We start from the raw sequence: 18,735 nt of genomic DNA, 5'->3' as shown, positions 1-18,735 counted from the left end.
TGTGCTATTAAGGTAAGGCAGGGAATATGCAGGAGAAATGATTTTGAGGAGATATGGAAGGTGTTTGCGGAATTTGTACTGCTTAAATGGAAAGGGGTCAAAGCATCACAAGAGGTGTTGAAATTTTGGGAGTCTGGATAGTTGCAATGGAATGATCTTGGTGGTGGGGTGCACATTTTTATTCTGATTTATTTATGATTATTACTTTGTCCAAAAAAGAGAGAAAAGGATTCTAGAACTGAGTCCAGCCCCCGGAAATACAGGAATCTTAGCTAAAGCATCCATGACAGACGGCCATCCAATCTCTACTTAAAAACCACCAGTGAAGGAGAATCCACCACCGCCCAAGGGAGTCCGTTCCACTGCCAAATCTGCTCTTACCCTCAGAAAGTTATTCCTGATGTTGAGTCAGAATCTCCTTTCTTGTAACTTGAAGCAGTTGCTTTGGGTCCCACCCTCCAGAGCAGGAGAAAACAAGCTTGCTCCATCTCCCAGCACTTTAGATACTTGAAGATCATCTCCCTTCTCAGTCTCCTCTTTTCCAGCCTAAACATACCCAATTCCCTCAAAATGATTTCTCCTAAGCCTTGGTTTCCAGACCCTTGATCATCTTGGTTGCCCTCCTTTGCCCACTTTCCAGCTTCTTGATATCCTTCTTAAATTGTGGTGCCCAGAACTGGACACAATACTTCAGGTGGAGTTTGACCCAGGCAGAAGAGGGTTATACTATGAGCTCCCTTGACATGGACACTGTACTTCTGTTGATGCAGCCTAGAATAGGATTAGTTTTTCTTCTTTTTCTGCCGTATGACCCTGTTGACTCATGTTAAGCCTGTGGTCTACTAAGACCCCTAGATCCTTTTCACATGTTCCCCCGGCAAGCCAGATGCCCCCCAGCTTATACTGATGCAGCTGGTTACTTCTGCCCAAGTCAGAACCTGACATTTGTCGCTATTGAAATTCTAGCAGAGCACACAGCCACACCCACAACCAAACTCACAAATAGGGCTCCAAACAGCTCAGAGAAGCAACCAGCCTTAATCCAAAAGACACAAGCTCACTCTCTTCAGTCTCCTCCGCCAATCCCTCGCCAATGCCCTTGTTTAAAAGTCCTCCATCCTGCTTTGGTTTCTGACTAGCTGATGCTTCAGACACCAGAAGGATCTATTGGAGACTCTTTGCTTTCACCTGCTGGTTGGCTGAAGTATTGAGAGCGTATTTTAAATTTGTTGCTGCTGCCACCTGTTGCAGAGTTTATGTTGCAACACTCTCACAATTTGGCATCTATGTTGGAACAGGCAATCTCTCAGATTGTATCCTTGGATTAACCTCAAGCAAGGCCAGAGGACATAAACTTCCAATGGCACATCTAGCTATTGCAATTCCTTTTCTTTACCTAATAATAATAATAATAATAATAATAATAATAATAATTTTATTATTTATATCCCACCCATTTTACAGCATATCTAAAAATGTAATAAAAACATCAGGTCTTTAAAACTTCCCTAAACAGGGCTGCCTTCAGATGTCCTCCAAAAGTCAGATAGGTGTTTATTTCCTTGACATCTGAAGGGAGGGCATTCCACAGGGAGGGTGCCACTACCAAGAAGGCCCTCTGTTCTCTACCTAGAACAAGGCTGGGGGAACCTGTAGCCTTCCAGTTGTTGTTGGACCAAAATGTATCTGTCCAAGCCAGCATGGTCAATGGCCAGGGGATGATTGGGTGGGCTGTACTTAGATATGTCAGAAGATTAAAATAAGAATGGAAAAGGAAGTGGAAATTGCTACAGTATGAATGTTCATCTGTGGTCTGGAACATATGAGCAAATATGTTTGGTATTAATTCCTATCATTTTTTTATTAGTCCAATACATTTTATTTATTTATTTATTGAATTTATATACTGCCCTATACCCGGAGGTCTCAGGACGGTTCACAGCACAACGTGGGTCTCGAACTCATGACCCTGGCATTAAAGAGTCTCACACTCTCCCGGCTACGCCATCCACAACCTCCAATTATTGACTGAAAAAAGTATTGTTTTGACATTTCCTTTACATTGAAATGGATGTAAGTTATGTAACTAGCGAAGAGCATGATGAAATATGCAGTATTTGGCAGAAGCTGAACTGCAGCAGCATGGAAACAGCACAGGTTGTGATGAATACATGACAGAATGGAAATTGCTGCCTTCTGGCATTCCTGGCTGCAGTCTGGCAACATCTGGAGGCCACACCCCCACCTCTGGTTTAGAAGAAAAGAAGGAATTGATATGTGGACACACACCCCCACTCTGCTTGATAAACAGGGGATTCCTCTGGAGGTATGCAATGCAGAAATCTATCTTTAAGAAGGCTCTATGCCTCCACCTTGACTAGGGATGCTTGAGAGATTTAGTCTTTGTGAATTCCAGTATAAGCTGATTGGATCTGTATTCCCTGGACTAATATATGAGTTGGGCCTGGTGGAAGTTTTCACGGGTGCTGGTTAATGTTTATTCAGTATTGCTAAGTTCTTGCAAAGCGAACAGTTTTGGTAGGTTCTTTCTAAGTGAAAAATGGTATAGACCTCTGTTCAATAATACTTTTTTAAAAATTACTTTTAGCTTATCAGGCATGGCAATAGGATTTTTAAGTGGCTAAACTTTGGAGTGCAGGGAGAGGTTGAGAGGAAGCTGGTGCAGGAAGTGGTTTTGAGCTGATGTATTCATTGAACAGACTCCGGTTCCACATTCCAAGCTAAGATGGTGAGGCAGAGAAGGAGGACAGTAAGAGACAAGAACTTCAGGACCTTGGACAGAGCCAAGGGAGCAGGCAACTTGCCCCACACATCCCTAGCTTGAACTGAGCCCTTCTATCTGGACCCACCAGATGTTGGAGGACCACAGAGGTCATCATTGCTGGACAATGACTCTCCTGGGTGGTAATGATGAGAATTCAATAACACTTTGAGGGAGGGGGGAGGGCCAAGCTTCCCTACCTGTCTGAAGAATGGAGAACTTCAGACAAGCAGTTCTGTGGGCTCTGTTGCCTCCTTGTTAATTGCTACAGTTACAAGAGGTACACCTGAACCCACACATGTGTACACCATTGTGTAGATCCATTGCGCACTCTTGAGAAGAACAGAACCTCTGTTAAAAAAAATGCATGCATACCCTTAAGCCTTAGGCCTCTAATAACTTGTCGCAGCAGGAAGTGGAACAAAGATTGGTTTATTACATGGAAATGAAAGAGGCAGATTATATGGGTACTGCTTTAGACACTGAGGTTATCACTACGTGGGCAGCAAATAATCATTCCATGCATATACACACCTTAGTCCTAAAGAATGAAAGACTCTCCAACTACGCAAAATCCTGGACAGTAAGCATAGCCATGTGGCAGCTCCCTCCCCCCAGAAGTGCATCTGGGGCCTTTAATATGCAGCTTCCGGTATATGCTAAAGACACACCTTCTTTGCCTTGCTTTTGACACTTGAGGTGTGTATTTTTAGGTCCTGCCTTAATTCTGTGATTATTATTATTATAACTGCTCTTATTTGTTTCTACAGTGCCATCCATGTACACGGCACAGAGCAGAGAAGCAGAATATGACACATGAAAACAACATCCCTCCTCCCCAGTGCCGTGATTGGAGAGTCCCACCGATATCCCTCCATCCCATTAGAAGTTAGACCTGCAAGTCACAAAAGAGCTCCCTCCCCCTCTGCTTCTCACTGCCTTTTGCTCCTTTTGCAAGCTTGGTTTTGCTCCTAGCAGACACACACTTCAGATTAAAATAGGGAACAGGCTTCAATAAAATATATTTAATAAAATAATAAAATAGGGAATAGGAGCAAGGGCATGCATGCCAGCTCAATGCCAGACATCCCTTTGCAAGGTTGCATCACCCAACCAGCCTCTTCCTTTGTTGTTGAGTCCAGAGGGGGTTTCTACTACTACTACTATTACCACCACTACTACTACTACTACTACTAATAATAATAATAATAATAATAATAATAATAATAATAATAATTTATTTATACCCCGCCCATCTGGCTGGGCTTCCCCAGCCACTCTGGGCAGCTTCCAAAAAAAATAATATTAAAATACTGTAATACATCAAACATTAAAAGCTTCCCTAAACAGGGCTGCCTTCAGATGTCTTCTAAAAGTCTGGTAGTTGTTGTTCTCTTTGACATTTGGTGGGAGGGCGTTCCACAGGGAGGGCGCCACTACCGAGAAGGCCCTCTGCCTGGTTCCCTGTAACTTGGCTTCTTGCAGGGAGGGAACCGCCAGAAGGCCTACGGTGCTAGACCTCAGTGTCCGGGGAGAATGATGGGGGAGGAGACACTCCTTCAGATATACATGGCCACTCGAATGAGAATAAGACAATGTCAGCTTCTGGGTTTCCCATAGGGATGTCTGGTTGGCCACAACAAGAGCAGGACACTGGACGAGATGAACTCCCCGGCCTGATCCAACGGGACTCTTTTTAATTCACGTGCCCTTGCTTTCTCTTTTGAGTTTGCTGCTGGCAACCGCTGCCTGCTTCCGCTTTCTCACTTCTAAGCCCCGTGTTGCTGCTTTATAGGTTCTTCAAGCTGTTTGCTTGCAATAGAGGTCAGGCGAAAGCACAGCCAGGACGGATGTGGTAAGCTGCCCTATATAGCATTATAATAAAGCCTTTGGTGTTTCCAAGGCCTATGAGCTGAGCTGCACGCCTGGCTGGGGGTATGGCTGCAATGCTTGGGGTGGGAGACGGTGGTGACGATGACATCATTCCTACTTTGCTCTTTTGAGTCATACAGAGAAGCGGTGAAGTCAATGAGGGGCAGTTCACCCTAGTTTGGGGGAGAAGAGGCAGGACAGAGGTTTAGCAGAGGACTCAAGCGAAGCTGACGGAGGATGGAGTTTGCTGCTTTAGTGACAGGTTTGGGACCTCACTTTTCTCTTTCCGCCTCAAAACTGAATTCCAACATCCGTATTTTCTCATGTCCTCCCTTTGTCACTGTGTTTCTTCCCTATACAGTGGTACCTCAGGTTACATACGCTTCAGGTTACATACGCTTCAGGTTACAGACTCCGCTAACCCAGAAATAATGCTTCAGGTTAAGAACTTTGTTTCAGGATGAGAACAGAAATTGTGCTCTGGCGGTGCGGCAGCAGCAGGAGGCCCCATTAGCTAAAGTGGTTCTTCAGGTTAAGAACAGTTTCAGGTTAAGTACGGACCTCCGGAATGAATTAAGCACTTAACCTGAGGTACCACTGTATATTTTTTCTTCTTCCTCTAGTCTCTCTCCAGAGCTTTTTCCCACAATCAGTTTGTGCAAAATCAGCTTGGCTTCTGTCCTTGCCTAAGTGGCTTGGACCGGCCTCCTCTGGAGTACAACCAAGAGAGGGTGTTGCTTTTAAAAGCATTATTTGCCGCAACTCTTCCCCAAATAGCCCTTGGATAAGAGGCAAAAATGGGAAGGGTGAATCTTTCTGCAGCTCAGTAACCTTCCCTTCCTCGGTTTCTGTTTGCTTTTCAGCTGCTGAAGATGCAGACAGGGACCAACCCTTAAAATGTTGCCCATGTTCCTTTGTCCCTCCTCATCCCTCTAGCTGAGTTACTCATGAGGAGATGAAGTGCCAAATTGTAACTGCACTTTCATAGAACACATAAACTCCCTTTTCATTTTTGCCCTGTTAAATACTACAGCGGTACCTCGGGTTACATATGCTTCAGGTTACATACGCTTCTGGTTACACACTCCGCTAACCCAGAAATAGTGCTTCAGGTTAAGAACTTTGCTTCAGGATAAGAACAGAAATCGTGCTCTGGCAGCGCAGCACGAGGAGGAGGCCCCATTAGCTAAAGTGGTGCTTCAGGTTAAGAACAGTCTCAGGTTAAGAACAGACCTCCGGAACGAATTAAGTACTTAACCCGAGGTACCACTGTACTCTTAATATTTATTTATTTAACAGGATTTATATGCTGCTTAGCCACCGAAGCCTCTTAAGCAGTTTACATAAAACAGCATAAAATGTACATTAAAAATACTGATAATCTCAGCATTTAAATGTTGCAAAGCAAATACAGTGTTACAAGGATGTTTGGGTATAACTTTAAGGTTCTGTTTATCAAAATTTCAAAATACAAATATAGCCAGTAGTTTGAAAAGCAATAACTCTACCTAATCAAATGAAATTAGTTGTGAAAATACATGTCTGGGTAGGCTTGCCTAAACAAAAGGGTGTTTAGCAGGTGTTGAAAAGAAGCCAAACAGTCTTGCATAACATCAATGGTCAGGTAAATTCCAGAGTTCAGCTGCTGCTGCACCAAAGGATTGATTCCTTGCCAGCGTGGAATGAACATTATGTGGCAGTTGTTAAGAGTGCTAGTTCTTAAAATCGGGTAGTTATGCCTGAAAACAAACTTTAACTACTGGATTCTTTTGCCCCATCTTTTTGTGCCTGCCAAACTGCCGTGTCATGCTTATGATAATATTTTATTCTCTTGTTAATTGTGCTGTTTTAAATGTGCATTTTATATTTGACTTCACTTAGCAATGTTATAGGGGTGGTTTTTTTTGAAATGTTTAAGATTTTTTTTGTTAACTTTGTGTTAAATATGTATCTTGTAGTTGACCTTCTTTGTAATGTTTTATTTTGAAATCTTTAAGATAATATTTTAGTTTTCTGTTAATTATGTTGTTTTGACTGTATACTCTATATTTGTTTTTCTTCAGATTGTTTTATTGGTGTTTTATTGGTGTTTTAATATTCTGTAAACCGCTTTGAGATTTTTCTTAAAAATATAAAGCGGTATAGAAATGAAATAATAATAATAATAATAATAATAATAATAATAATAATAATAATAATAATAATAATAATAGGGTTTCAGCAAAGCAGATACAATGAACAACAAAGAACTCCCAGCCCTATTGGGGGTGAAGTCTGTTCAAGGAAAGTCTATTTCTAGTGATAATATGCCATAGAGTTTTCAATATTTTAGTTATCTCAAGCTATCTTGCCATAATGCTTGGTGTGCATCTGGCGGTTGATAGCTTTGTTCTTTTGTAGCTGTATACAAAATTTAAATGTTCCATTCCACATCAAAGTTGTTGGTCCCACTGTTGTTGATGTGTTCATTCTCCTTTGCAGTCAAACTTTCCACTAGTGTTAGAAACCAAAGCTGTTGCTACCAAATTTCACACATAGCAGCAGCACAAGTTTTCCAAAACATTGTAATAGCCAATCTCGCAGTTATAAATATAAATAGAAGTAGTTCCTCATAAACTTCATAATGACATTCATAATTAAAAATGGAAAGTAGTACAATCTGAGGTTGCATTGGGATATCTTGGGGTGTTATTGCACCAGCTTCTCCAAATATTTTTCCCCTCCAGAATGGTTTAATATTGAGACAGTCCCACCACATATGTAATTATGTTCCTGTCTCCCCATATCCAGCAAAGAGGAGATTTTGACATGGGTGTGGAGAGACTTTTACAGTTTTCCAGCCCTGTATTTTGTTGATCTGTCTCTCTGCCACTAAAGGCTCTGTCTTCAAGTGGGTTTATAGCAGGTTATTTGCTAAGCCAGGGATGCGGGTTGAGCTGTGGGTTAAACCACAGAGCCTAGGAACTTGCTGATCAGAAGGTCAGCGGTTCGAATCCCCGTGACAAGGTGAGCTCCCGTTGTTCAGTCCCTGCTCCTGCCAACCTAGCAGTTCGAAAGCACGTCAAAGTGCAAGTAGATAAATAGGTACCGCTCCGGCGGGAAGGTAAACAGTGTTTCCGTGCGCTGCTCTGGTTCAACAGAAGCAGCTTAGTCATGCTGGCCACATGACCCGGAAGCTGTACGCTGGCTCCCTCAGCCAATAAAGTGAGATGAGCGCCGCAACCCCAGAGTCAGTGTGAGCCAGTGTGGTGTAGTGGTTAAGAGCGGTAGTCACGTAATCTGGGGAACCGGGTTCGTGTCTCCGCTCCTCCACAAGCAGCTGCTGGGTGACCTTGGGCCAGTCACACTTCTCTGAAGTCTCTCAGCCCCACTCACATCACAGAGTGTTTGTTGTGGGGGAGGAAGGGAAAGGAGATTGTTAGCCGCTTTGAGACTCCTGAAGGGGAGTGATAAAAGCGGGATATCAAATCCAAACTCTTCTTCTTCTTCTTCTTCAGAGTCGGCCACGACTGGACCTAATGGTCAGTGGTCCCTTTACCTATTTGCTAAGCCATGTTTTTCTTTGGGGGAGCATTTTTGTAAATCAAAGCGCCCTTTTCCTAGGACAGGCTCATCCTCTGCCCCACAGCTAACTGGCGGCTTAGGGGCTTGTACTCTCCACCTTCTGCACACACAATTGGGCTTTTTTCTACCCTGGCAGGCACCAGGAGTAACACAGCAATAGATTGGGGCTGCAGGCTAAGGAACCCAGAAGGCAATGCACCGCATTTGCTCCCCCTGCTCCCCTTCTCCTTGCTTCATTGCATCTTCTTCATTCTTCATTACTTTCCTTTGCTCATCCAGTCTTTCTCTCTGCCTCCATGTGTTTTGCTGTTCAGTCTCATTCATTTAAGGCCTTTCCATTAATTTTCATGTCTGTCAGCCTGTGGGTGAAACTGCTTTGACCATCTTTTACAGGCATCTGAGCTTTTATCTGGGATATATTCTCATCATCCTCAATCTCTTTCCTTTTCGATTTCAGTCTCATTCTTGGTTCTTTCCTGGATGGTGCCCACTGGAGGTAAGAAGAAAATCAATTCATCCTTGCAGCCGGCGTCACTAACTTTTGAAAGCCCCATGGGCACATTTCTATTCTTGTGAGTGCGGTAGCTGCCACCATTTCTGGTTACTTCTTTCCCTATACCATAAATGCCCTCACCTCAAGACAGAAGAAGAAGAAGAAGAAGAAGAAGAAGAAGAAGAAGAAGAAGAAGAGGAGGAGGAGGAGGAGGAGGAGGAGGAGGAGGAGGAGGAGGAGTAGTAGTTTGGATTTGATATCCCGCCTTTCACTCCCTTTAAGGAGTCTCAAAGCGGCTAACATTCTCCTTTCCCTTCCTCCCCCACAACAAACATTCTGTGAGGTGAGTGAGGCTGAGAGACTTCAAAGAAGTGTGACCAGCCCAAGGTCACCCAGCAGCTCCATGTGGAGGAGCGGAGACGCGAACCCGGTTCCCCAGATTACGAGACTACTGCTCTTAACCACTACACCACACTGAGAAAACACACACCCTCACTGACTTTCCCTAGGTGAAAATCAGATTCAGTAGAATTAACCTGTATGTTGAAACCTACTGTTTTGGGGGACAGATGGCGGGCAGGTTGGGGGGACTCCCTGGTCCTGAATGGGGTAACTGTGCCCCTGAAGGACCAGGTGTGCAGCCTGGGAGTCATTTTGGACTCACAGCTGTCCATGGAGGCGCAGGTCAATTCTGTGTCTAGGGCAGCTGTCTACCAGCTCCATCGGGGAAGCAGGCCAGAGTGGTGCATGCTCTGGTTATCTCCCGCTTGGACTACTGCAATGCACTCTACGTGGGGCTATCTTTGAAGGTGACCCGGAAACTACAACTAATCCAGAATGCGGCAGTCAGACTGGTCACTGGGAGTTGCTGCCGAGACCACATAACACCAGTCCTGAAAGACCTACATTGGCTCCCAGTACGTTTCCGAGCACAATTCAAAGTGTTGGTGCTGACCTTGAAAGCCCTAAATGGCCTTGGCCCAGTATACCTGAAAGAGCGTCTCCACCTCCATCGTTCAGCCCAGACACTGAGGTCCAGCTCCAAGGGCCTTCTGGCAATTCCCTCCCTGCGAGATGTGAGGTTACAGGGAACCAGGCAGAGGGCCTTCTTGGTAGTGGCGCCCACCTTGTGGAACACCCTCTCATCAGAAGCCAAGGAAATAAACAACTATCTGACTTTTAAAAGACATCTGAAGGCAGCCCTGTTTAGGGAAGCTTTTAATGTTTGGTGTTTTATCGTGTTTTTAATATTCTGCTGGGAGCTGCTCAGAGTGGCTGAGGAAACCCAGCCAGATGGGCGGGGTATAAATAATAAATTATGATGATGATTATTACAAAGACCAAGGGTACTAATCAGACTACACAAAAGAATTAAAGTCATGGCATGACTGCCCGTCAAAGAATGAGTCTTGCTTCCTTGCAGAGATGGGAGGAGAGGAGAAGCAACTTCTGTCTCTGCACATGTTTTAGAGAGCAAAATGTGTCCAAAAGCAAACCATGACAGATAGATGCGTGGTTTGAGGATGGGGAAGATCTGCATTTATGGGATGGGGGAAGATATAAATGCTCTATGAAATATAAGCAAGGCACTGTTACATTGTAAGCACCTTAACTCGTCCTTTCTAAAATGCAGGTATTTCCAGGCTCCGTACAAATCTATTGCAGAGAGAGAATACAAACAATGGACAACAGGGGGAAATGAGGGTCAACAGATTAAACCAGGATGTGACTGAAGATCCCCATATCAAGGATCTCTCCCAAACCCACTTTCCCACCTAGGCTCCAAATATCCTATCACTGACAATGCCTTGTGCTGCATTCTGACCCAGAATACTTCTCTGCTTCTCTCTGATACCAGAACTAAAAACCGCACACATCTAGGTTTGGTGCTCAGCTGCAAATATTTGGGGTTTAGAGTTCAGGAAAGAGGTCAATGAAAAATTGGCTGGAGGAGGAGGTCCAAGGGAAAGATGTAAATTGGCCTCTCCTTTCCTTCCTCAGGTTATTTGACTGTTCCACCTCCACCAGCGCCCAGGCTGACCACTTCTCCTGCAAACACCACCTTTGTCAGAGGAGAGAAAGTCCAGTTTATATGCCACCGACCAGAAGGGCATAAGGGAGAGTGGTTCTATTTCTTTAAAGCCAACAAACATGGTCAGTGGTCCGAATATAGAATAATAAACCGCAGTATCTTAGATGTCTCCACAATGAATCTGGAGTCAAGAGAAAGGTTTGTGTGTTCTTACTGGAGGAAAAACAGGGAAGGAAGGGAGTCTGCAAAGAGCAACCAGGTTGTGCTTTCTGTTGCTGGTAAGAAGCTTTCTTCATGTGAATGAATTACTCTCTCCCCAGCGCCAAAGGTCAGCCCCATCTGGATGTGATGAAAGTGTGGAAAGGACACAAACCAGAATGTTGTAGCTTCCTAGTAGCTCAGGGAGTCACACCTGGAGAAAGCTGGGAGTTTGGCATCCCAGATGCCATGTTAAGTTCTCCTCTATGAAATGTGGGGTTTCTGTGGCATGTAAACAATTATAAATGTAAACTGTGTGTTGGTTTTTTTGTATTTGGTTTGAAGGAAAAAATACTAGCTAAAACAAAAGGAGAATTCCCTAGATGCCTAGACCCAGGTTTAGGGCAAACACTCTTTGGTGAGAGAGCCCCGACAGAGATTTAAAACCACAAAATATGTAGCAAAGTAAAGCCTGGAAATATAGGCGCCCTTTCTAAGATGCTTCCAAAGTTACCCATTTTGCTTAGCATAAAAAGAGGCCACAGACTTGGCTAGTTAAAAATGGTTTACTTACAAACTCTTTGAAGGTCAGGTTCATGTGCTTTTCCATACAGCAGTAAGAAAACACAGGCCATAAGACTTAGATTTCAAAGTAGAGAAAGTTTCAAAATTATTTGTATTTGTTGTTTTTGTTTAGTCGTTTAGTCGTTTAGTCGTGTCCGACTCTTTGTGACCCCATGGACCAGAGCACGCCAGGCACTCCTGTCTTCCACTGCCTCCCGCAGTTTGGTCAAACTCATGCTGGTAGCTTCGAGAACACTGTCCAACCATCTTGTCCTCTGTCGTCCCCTTCTCCTTGTGCCCTCCATCTTTCCCAACATCAGGGTCTTTTCCAGGGAGTCTTCTCTTCTCATGAGGTGGCCAGTGTATTGGAGTCTCAGCTTCAGGATCTGTCCTTCCAGTGAGCACTCCGGGCTGATTTCCTTCAGAATGGATAGGTTTGATCTTCTTGCAGTCCATGGGACTCTCAAGAGTCTCCTCCAGCACCAGAATTCAAATGTGAGGACATTGGTTTCTGGATGGGAGTTGATCATGGTGAGGGTTTGCCAAACATGCCTTCCTCTTTGCTCATTTCTCCCTTTTGTCCTGAGTTTGAGGGTCTTCAAAGCCCATGACACCTTTGGTAAAGGCTGTTCTCCAATTGGAGCGCTCGCAGGCCAGTGTTTCCCAATTGTTGGTGTTTATACTACATTTTAAAGATTTTCCTTGAGAGAGTCTTTAAACCTCTTTTGTTGACCACCAGCATTATGCTTCCCTTTTTAAAATTCAGAATAGAGTAGTTGCTTTGGAAGATGATAATCAGGCATTTGAAGAACATGACCAGTCCAACAAAGTTGATGTTGAAGAATCATTGCTTCAACACAAGTGATCTTTGCTTCTTCCAGTACACATTAGTTTGCCTGTCTTCCCAAGTGATGTGTAATTTTTTTCGGAGATACCATTGATGCAAACTTTCGAGGAGTTGGAGATGGTGTTAATAAGTCATCCATGTTTCACAAGCATACAGCAAGGTTGGTAGTACAGTAGCTTTGTAAACAAGCATTTTGGTTTCCCAGCGAATGTCCCGGTCCTCAAACACTCTGCACTTCAATCAGGAGAAAGCTGTGCTTGCAGAGCTGAGGCAAAGCTGGATTTCAGCATCAGTGTCGGCCCTTGTGGAACTATAACTGCCCAGGTGAGAAAAGTGATTGACATTTTCCAATGTTACGCTATTAAGTTGGATTTGCAGAGGGGTTGTTTTGTGCTTGTTGGTGCAGCACTTTGGTTTTTTGGATGGTGAGCGATAGGCCAAGCTTTTCGTAAGCTTCTGCGAAGATCTCTAGGATGGTTTGGAGGTCATCCTCTGAGTGTGCACACACTACGTTGTCATCAGCATATTGAAGCTCCATGACAGAGGTTATGGCAGCAGCATTTCATCCATTTATTCCCCCAGCTGACTGGTTTGTTTCTTCTCTTCCTTCCAATCCCAGATTTCCCACTCCCTGCCACCCTTTCCCTGAACCCCCTCAATCCTGTTTACACCCATGGAGAACAGATTACCCTGCTCTGCTCAGTTCCTGATGGGCGGGAAGCGGCAGGATACACATTTTACAAGGAGCTACAAGGTCAGGCATCTGAGGCGCTTCCCCGTAATGAGTTGATGATTCCCCATAAAGCTTTGCGTGTTGGTGAAGATACGGCCGGGAACTACAGCTGTGCATATTCCATCAGATTAGAAAATAAGGAAATCCAGTCTCCACGTAGCAACATCATCTCTGTAGTAATGGAAGGTGAGCAAGTTCTGTATTTTCCCCATTATTTTTAAAATCATGTTTTAAAAAAATCACTGCAATACAATGGTACCTTAGGTTACATACGCTTCAGGTTACATACGCTTCAGGTTACAGACTTCACTAACCCAGAAATAGTACCTCGGGTTAAGAACTTTGCTTCAGGATGAGAACAGAAATCGCGCAGCGGCAGTAGGAGGCCCCATTAGCTAAAGTGGTGCTTCAGGTTAAGAACAGTTTCAAGTTAAGTACAGACCTCCGGAACGAATTAAGTACTTAACCTGAGGTACCACTGTATAACAATTTAGCAACAACTCCAGCTGGATTTTCCATAAATATATGAATGAGTGAGCAAAAGATGGTCACTGCAGGGGGGATGTGAGAATCACCACCAATATTGTAGGGTCGCAAGCTCCAGTTTGGGGGGGGGGGACAGGGAGAAGATTGTTCTCTGGCTGAATCTAGATTCATTTAAAAAAAAATTCAGGAAACATAATTGACCACAGGACTGGCAATCAAGAAATCAGGATACTAATCTCAGACCCATGACTCTCATATAGCTGTTTGACCCAGTTATACGACTTCCTGTTAAAAACCAAGTAGACCACAGTCTATTACAGTGGTACCTCGGGTTAAGAACTTAATTCGTTCCGGAGATCCGTTTCTTAACCTGAAACTGTTCTTAACCTGAAGCACCACTTTAGCTAATGGGGCCTCCTGCTGCTGCTGTGCCACCGCCGCACAATTTCTGTTCTCATCCTGAAGCAAAGTCCTTAACCCGAGGTACTATTTCTGGGTTAACGGAGTCTGTAACCTGAAGCGTCTGTAACCTGAAGCATCTGCAACCTGAGGTACCACTGTATTCGTCTTAAGCTTCTGTACTTCTTTGTGGGTGAGTCTATCAGAAGATTTCCTGCACTTTACTCGCTCAGTCAACAGGAACTGTGAAAAGTTCATAGGGGGACAGCGTGGAAAAGACTGGCCCCGGTTACTGTCCAAGAGACCCTTTTCATTTGGTCAAGCATTGAGAAGCTGAGGGTGTGCTTATATTGTTTTCCCGCGAGGGATATTGTAAAGGACTTTTCAGAACTTAACAAAGCTGTCAAGTGTCCCTTATTTGAAGGGACAGTCCCTTATTCCAGCGCCATGTCCCGCTGCTGTCCCTTATTGATGGATGTCCCTTAAATTATGTCCCTTAAATTTCAAAGAAAGCAGCTCCTCTCCCTCCCTCCCTGCTGGCCAGGGAGGAGGGAGGCTCCAACTGTGTTGCTTGGCTGCGCTGCTCGCCAATAAGGAGTCTAAGAACGACTGGGGGGTGGAGCTTACATGCCTTGTGTGTGGCTAGTTAATGCAAGCTGATGGGGTTTTTGTTTTGTTTTTTATAAATATTTGTTAAAGTTTCAGAAAAAGGAATTGCATTAAAGCAGAAAATGCAAAAATAAAAGACAAAAACAAAAATACAAGAAAAATACAGAATAAATACACAGATAAAAAAAATAAAAATAAAAATTCAACCTTTCCATATCTTACATTCATATCCTTGTTTCCCTGACCTCCTCATACCTCCCTTTTTTGTATTCCTATTCAGTTAATTAATTCAGCAATTTCTTTCCCTCCTTATTATCCTGATCTTTGATCTTAATATATTATAACATTAAATTTTTACCTATTTAAAAATCCAATTTTCCATATTCTTTTATATCATTACAGCTAGAAACCGCTTAACTTCATTCTGACATCATTCTAACATTCATTAATTTTGCAATACTTCTGTAAATAGTCTTTAAATTTATTCCAATCTTCTTCCACCGACTCTTCTCCCTGGTCTCAGATTCTACCAGTCATTTCCGCCAATTCCATGTAGTCCATCACTTTCACAAGCTGATGGGGTTTTTGAATTCTGGACGCCATTTTGTTGCACGTGCTGCTGCAAACTTTGCAGTGCAAAGCCAGGCCGGGGAGCCATCTTAAGTTGAAGCTGCATAGGCCTTGTGGTGCATGTGATTCAGATTCTATTCAGTTGAACCTCTGGTTACAAAGTTGGGTGGACAGTGTTCTCAAAGCTACCAGCATGAGTTTGACCATGAGGAGGACAGGAAGACTGGAGTGCCTGGGACAGGTGAGGCTGCAGGTCCCTTATTTTGGCTGCTGGTCCCTTATTTTCAAATCTGTAAGTTGACAGCTATGGAAGTTAATGATTTTCTGAAAGTGATATTTCCTACCTGACTTGGGCCTTCAAGAACAAGACTGATATTTTTTTTTAAAAAAAACCTTATCCTTTCTGATTTTCTTTTCTCAGATTCCTCTCCATCACCAGGTCCATCACTGCTCTATGCATGTTTGGCTGTCCCATTTGTGATCCTGATGATTTCGCTCGCTTTTTACTGCAGATGGAAAAAGACTTGTGGTAAGTGATGGGGGTTGGAGGTTATCTCTTTGCATTTCATAGCTTGAAAATGGGGGCTTTTCCACACCTCCCCACTCTCTGTCCTGCTCTTTCTGGACACTGGTCTGTGCTTAAAAGCTCCATGTCTAAGCCCTTTTTCCCCCTTTGCCCCAGAGCTTTCCCTGCAGAAATCTGCTCTTTAAATCTCAATCAGAGCAAATGGCTATCTGCAGAAAACTCAAATGGATGTTTGTTCCGATTGCTAAAGAGCAAGTTTTCACAGGGAAAGCTCTGGAACAAAAAACACACAAAGATGGACACAGAGATTTTAAGCGTGGACCTGTTCCTGGAAAGTAAATGTGGATAATCTTGTTTTGATGGAGAGAGAGAGATTTGCAGAGGCTGTCTGGTCCCCTCTGGTCTGGATGGATGTGAGTTTGCAAGGCAATGGCCAGCAGGGGTGACAGTATTATACATTTTCACTCTTTTGCTCTGTTTCTTTGGAAGCAGTGAAATGTTGGGGGAGATCTGAGCTAGAAGAACAGGAGGAGGAGGGACCAGGTGATCTTGGAACACTGGAGCCCCAGACAACACCCAGTCAGGTAAGAGGTGAGATTAATAACCATTCCATCCTTAGAGAACGGCACATGCTTTGTGGAACATGCTGCCGCCACAGGATATGATAGTGGCAATTATTATGGACAGAATATTAGCCGATTTCATGGACAGAGTTGTCCATGAATAGTTATTAACATTGGGAACCAGCTGGCAGTTCTGTGTCCAAATGCAAGATATAAGTTTGTCCTCTTCATAGCTGCTTGTGAGCGTCCCAGGGGGCATTTGACTGCCTGGTGTTAAATGGTGCATGTTCGTAAGGTAGGCATAGGCAAACCTGGCCCTCCAGATGTTATGGGACTACAATTCCCATCATCCCTGACCACTAGTCATGTTAGCTAGGGATGATGGGAGTTGTAGTCCCAAAACATCTGGAGGGCTGAGTTTGCCTATTCCTGTTGTAAATGGATATTTGCCAGTGCACACTCACTGTTCATCCAAGGTTATGAGTAATTGGATATGAATACAGACTGTGACCTGGTGTTAAGCAAAATACACAAAACTGAGCTAGATCAGCCCTTGAGCTGACTTAGCAGGGCAGTTCTTAATTATCAAAAGGTGCTGGGCATTGTTTAGCCCGCCATATCAAATAAATCCAATTCCCTGGGTTCCTTGAAGACATTTCCTGAGAGCTGAATGTTTGTTATCGGAGTGAAATTCCCTGATCTGGACCTTATGCAGAGTAGAAACAAATAAGCTTTACCACAAGAATGTTTTACTGCAGAACTGTCTTAAACTAGTTACAAAATAAAATGTCAACAAATACAATTTAAAGACTATCTTAAGAAATATTGTAAAATTGTTGAATGTTAAGACGATGTTGATTCTGAAATTAAGCGGTTGTTAGCTGTAATCATTATGTAAATATGGAAAGAAAGGCTAAAAAAAATTAATAGAAATTGAGGGAAGGATTTGTTGAAGAGAATTAATTAGAGATTGGAATGCAGTAAGGAGAGGTATGAGGAGGTCGGGAAAGTAAGTTTTATGAACATAAGGGAGTGAAGTTATACATGTGGTTTTCTGTTTTTTTTATGTATTTTTGTCTATTTTTTTCCTCTTTTTTGTTTTTTCTTTTTGACTTTTGTGACTTTTATGTTATAAAAACTTCTGAAATTGCCAATAAATATTTATAAAAAAAAAAAATGTCAACAAATACAAAGTAACGCATTGCTCTAAACAAACTAGCAATGCGTTCCTGTCTTCTTTAAGTCCTTAACATAGGCCAAGAACTATGTAAACATTACCTTTTATTCACATTTATATCTTTAAGACGGAATCCCTTTGCATTTGTAAACAAGCTCAAAAAAGTGGGAGAAAAGCTTCATTTTCAACGGGCCCTTTTTGGTTTAATTGGTGAGCAACGGCACATTTGAGTTTCTTCTGTTTTCACAGGGCTCAGGTGCCACCTATGCCCTCCTCCCATTTTGTTCTGCTGCAACTTCCTCAGGACCAGTGATGGAGAATGAGCTCCAGCCGGTTGAAGAGGAGGGGCTGTTGTACAGTGAGATTGTCTTTCCACCTAACAACAGAAGAAGAAATTGAAGACAATTGTGGAGATTTCTGGTCAAGTTGGGTCCTACATTGCTAGCCAATTGGTGGATTGCACTGAGGGATGTCTGACAGGCATCTTCTTGTTGTTTTTTTAATTAATATTTTATTAAGTTTTATCAATAAAGTAATTCAGAAAAAAGTACAAAAACAGAAAAATACAAAATCACAAAATACAAAAATACAGACATTAAACACAAAAGGGAAAAGAAAAGAGAAAAAAAAGAAAACACATAAAAACAAAACTCCCTCTTTTTTTAAAATTCTCATCTTTAGTTAACCTTTTCTCCTGACTTCCTCACGCCTCCCTTTTTTGTATCCCTTTTTTAAAATTTGGTTCAGCAAATTCATATCCAATTTAGCTTATCTATTATCAACCCCATCTTACATTTTACCTTGTTGCTAGAACCCCTTCAGTTCATTTCAACGTCATCAGCATTCAAAAATTTTACAATGTTTCTGTAAATAAATTTTAAATTTCCTCCAATCTTCTTCCACGAGCTCTTCTCCCTGGTCTCGGATTCTGCCAGTCATTTCCGCCATTTCCATGTAGTCTATTAATTGCATTTGCCATTCTTCCAGGGTGGGTAGATCTTGTGGTCTGACAGGCATCTTGATTGTCATATCAAATGCCAATGTTTTGTGTAAACGGTGTCTGGAACTATGCAAAACTTGCTAAATTCTCAGGAATATCACACCTTGGCCTGCCTGAGCCACAGTAACCCCACCTTAGGTGTGATATAGTAATTTCTGACTGTTTGTAGAGCGGATGTCCTCCTTCACACCAAAATTTTTGTTGTTGTTTAGTCGTTTAGTCATGTCCGACTCTTTGTGACCCCATGAACCAGAGCACCCCAGGCACTCCTGTCTTCCACTGCCTCCCGCAGTTTGGTCAAACTCTTAAAAGTGATGTTT

General features: G+C 43.0%; 2 protein-coding genes across 5 annotated transcripts in view; one reads left to right on the top strand and one right to left on the bottom strand.

Annotated features, from left to right (window-relative positions):
- LOC308572205 (uncharacterized protein) overlaps nt 1-18,735 on the bottom strand; it is a 132,673-nt gene that overhangs the window by 30,429 nt on the left and 83,509 nt on the right. The window lies entirely within an intron of this gene.
- Nucleotides 1,944-18,561, top strand: LOC308572132 (uncharacterized protein). 4 transcript variants are annotated; one of them, XM_081168044.1, is made up of 9 exons: nt 1,944-2,816; nt 4,578-4,637; nt 8,676-8,714; nt 10,713-11,021; nt 12,972-13,271; nt 15,571-15,678; nt 16,168-16,259; nt 17,665-17,895; nt 18,429-18,561. In XM_081168044.1, exons 1-8 carry the CDS (start codon nt 2,747-2,749, stop codon nt 17,812-17,814), a joined length of 1,128 nt encoding a protein of 375 aa, XP_081024170.1. In that variant the 5' UTR covers nt 1,944-2,746; the 3' UTR covers nt 17,815-17,895; nt 18,429-18,561. The 4 variants fall into 4 exon arrangements, with proteins under 4 accessions (XP_081024170.1, XP_081024169.1, XP_081024172.1 ...); XM_081168043.1 differs by having other exon boundaries at nt 1,946-2,816; nt 16,165-16,259; XM_081168046.1 differs by lacking the exon at nt 1,944-2,816 and adding an exon at nt 2,895-2,925 and having other exon boundaries at nt 16,165-16,259.

Source organism: Podarcis bocagei (genome assembly GCF_964188305.1).
Source record: "Podarcis bocagei genome assembly, chromosome: 13".
In the NCBI taxonomy this organism is placed as follows: Eukaryota; Metazoa; Chordata; class Lepidosauria; order Squamata; family Lacertidae; genus Podarcis; species Podarcis bocagei.
Note: the sequence above shows the minus strand (reverse complement) of the source record. Positions and strands in the feature narration are given on the sequence as shown.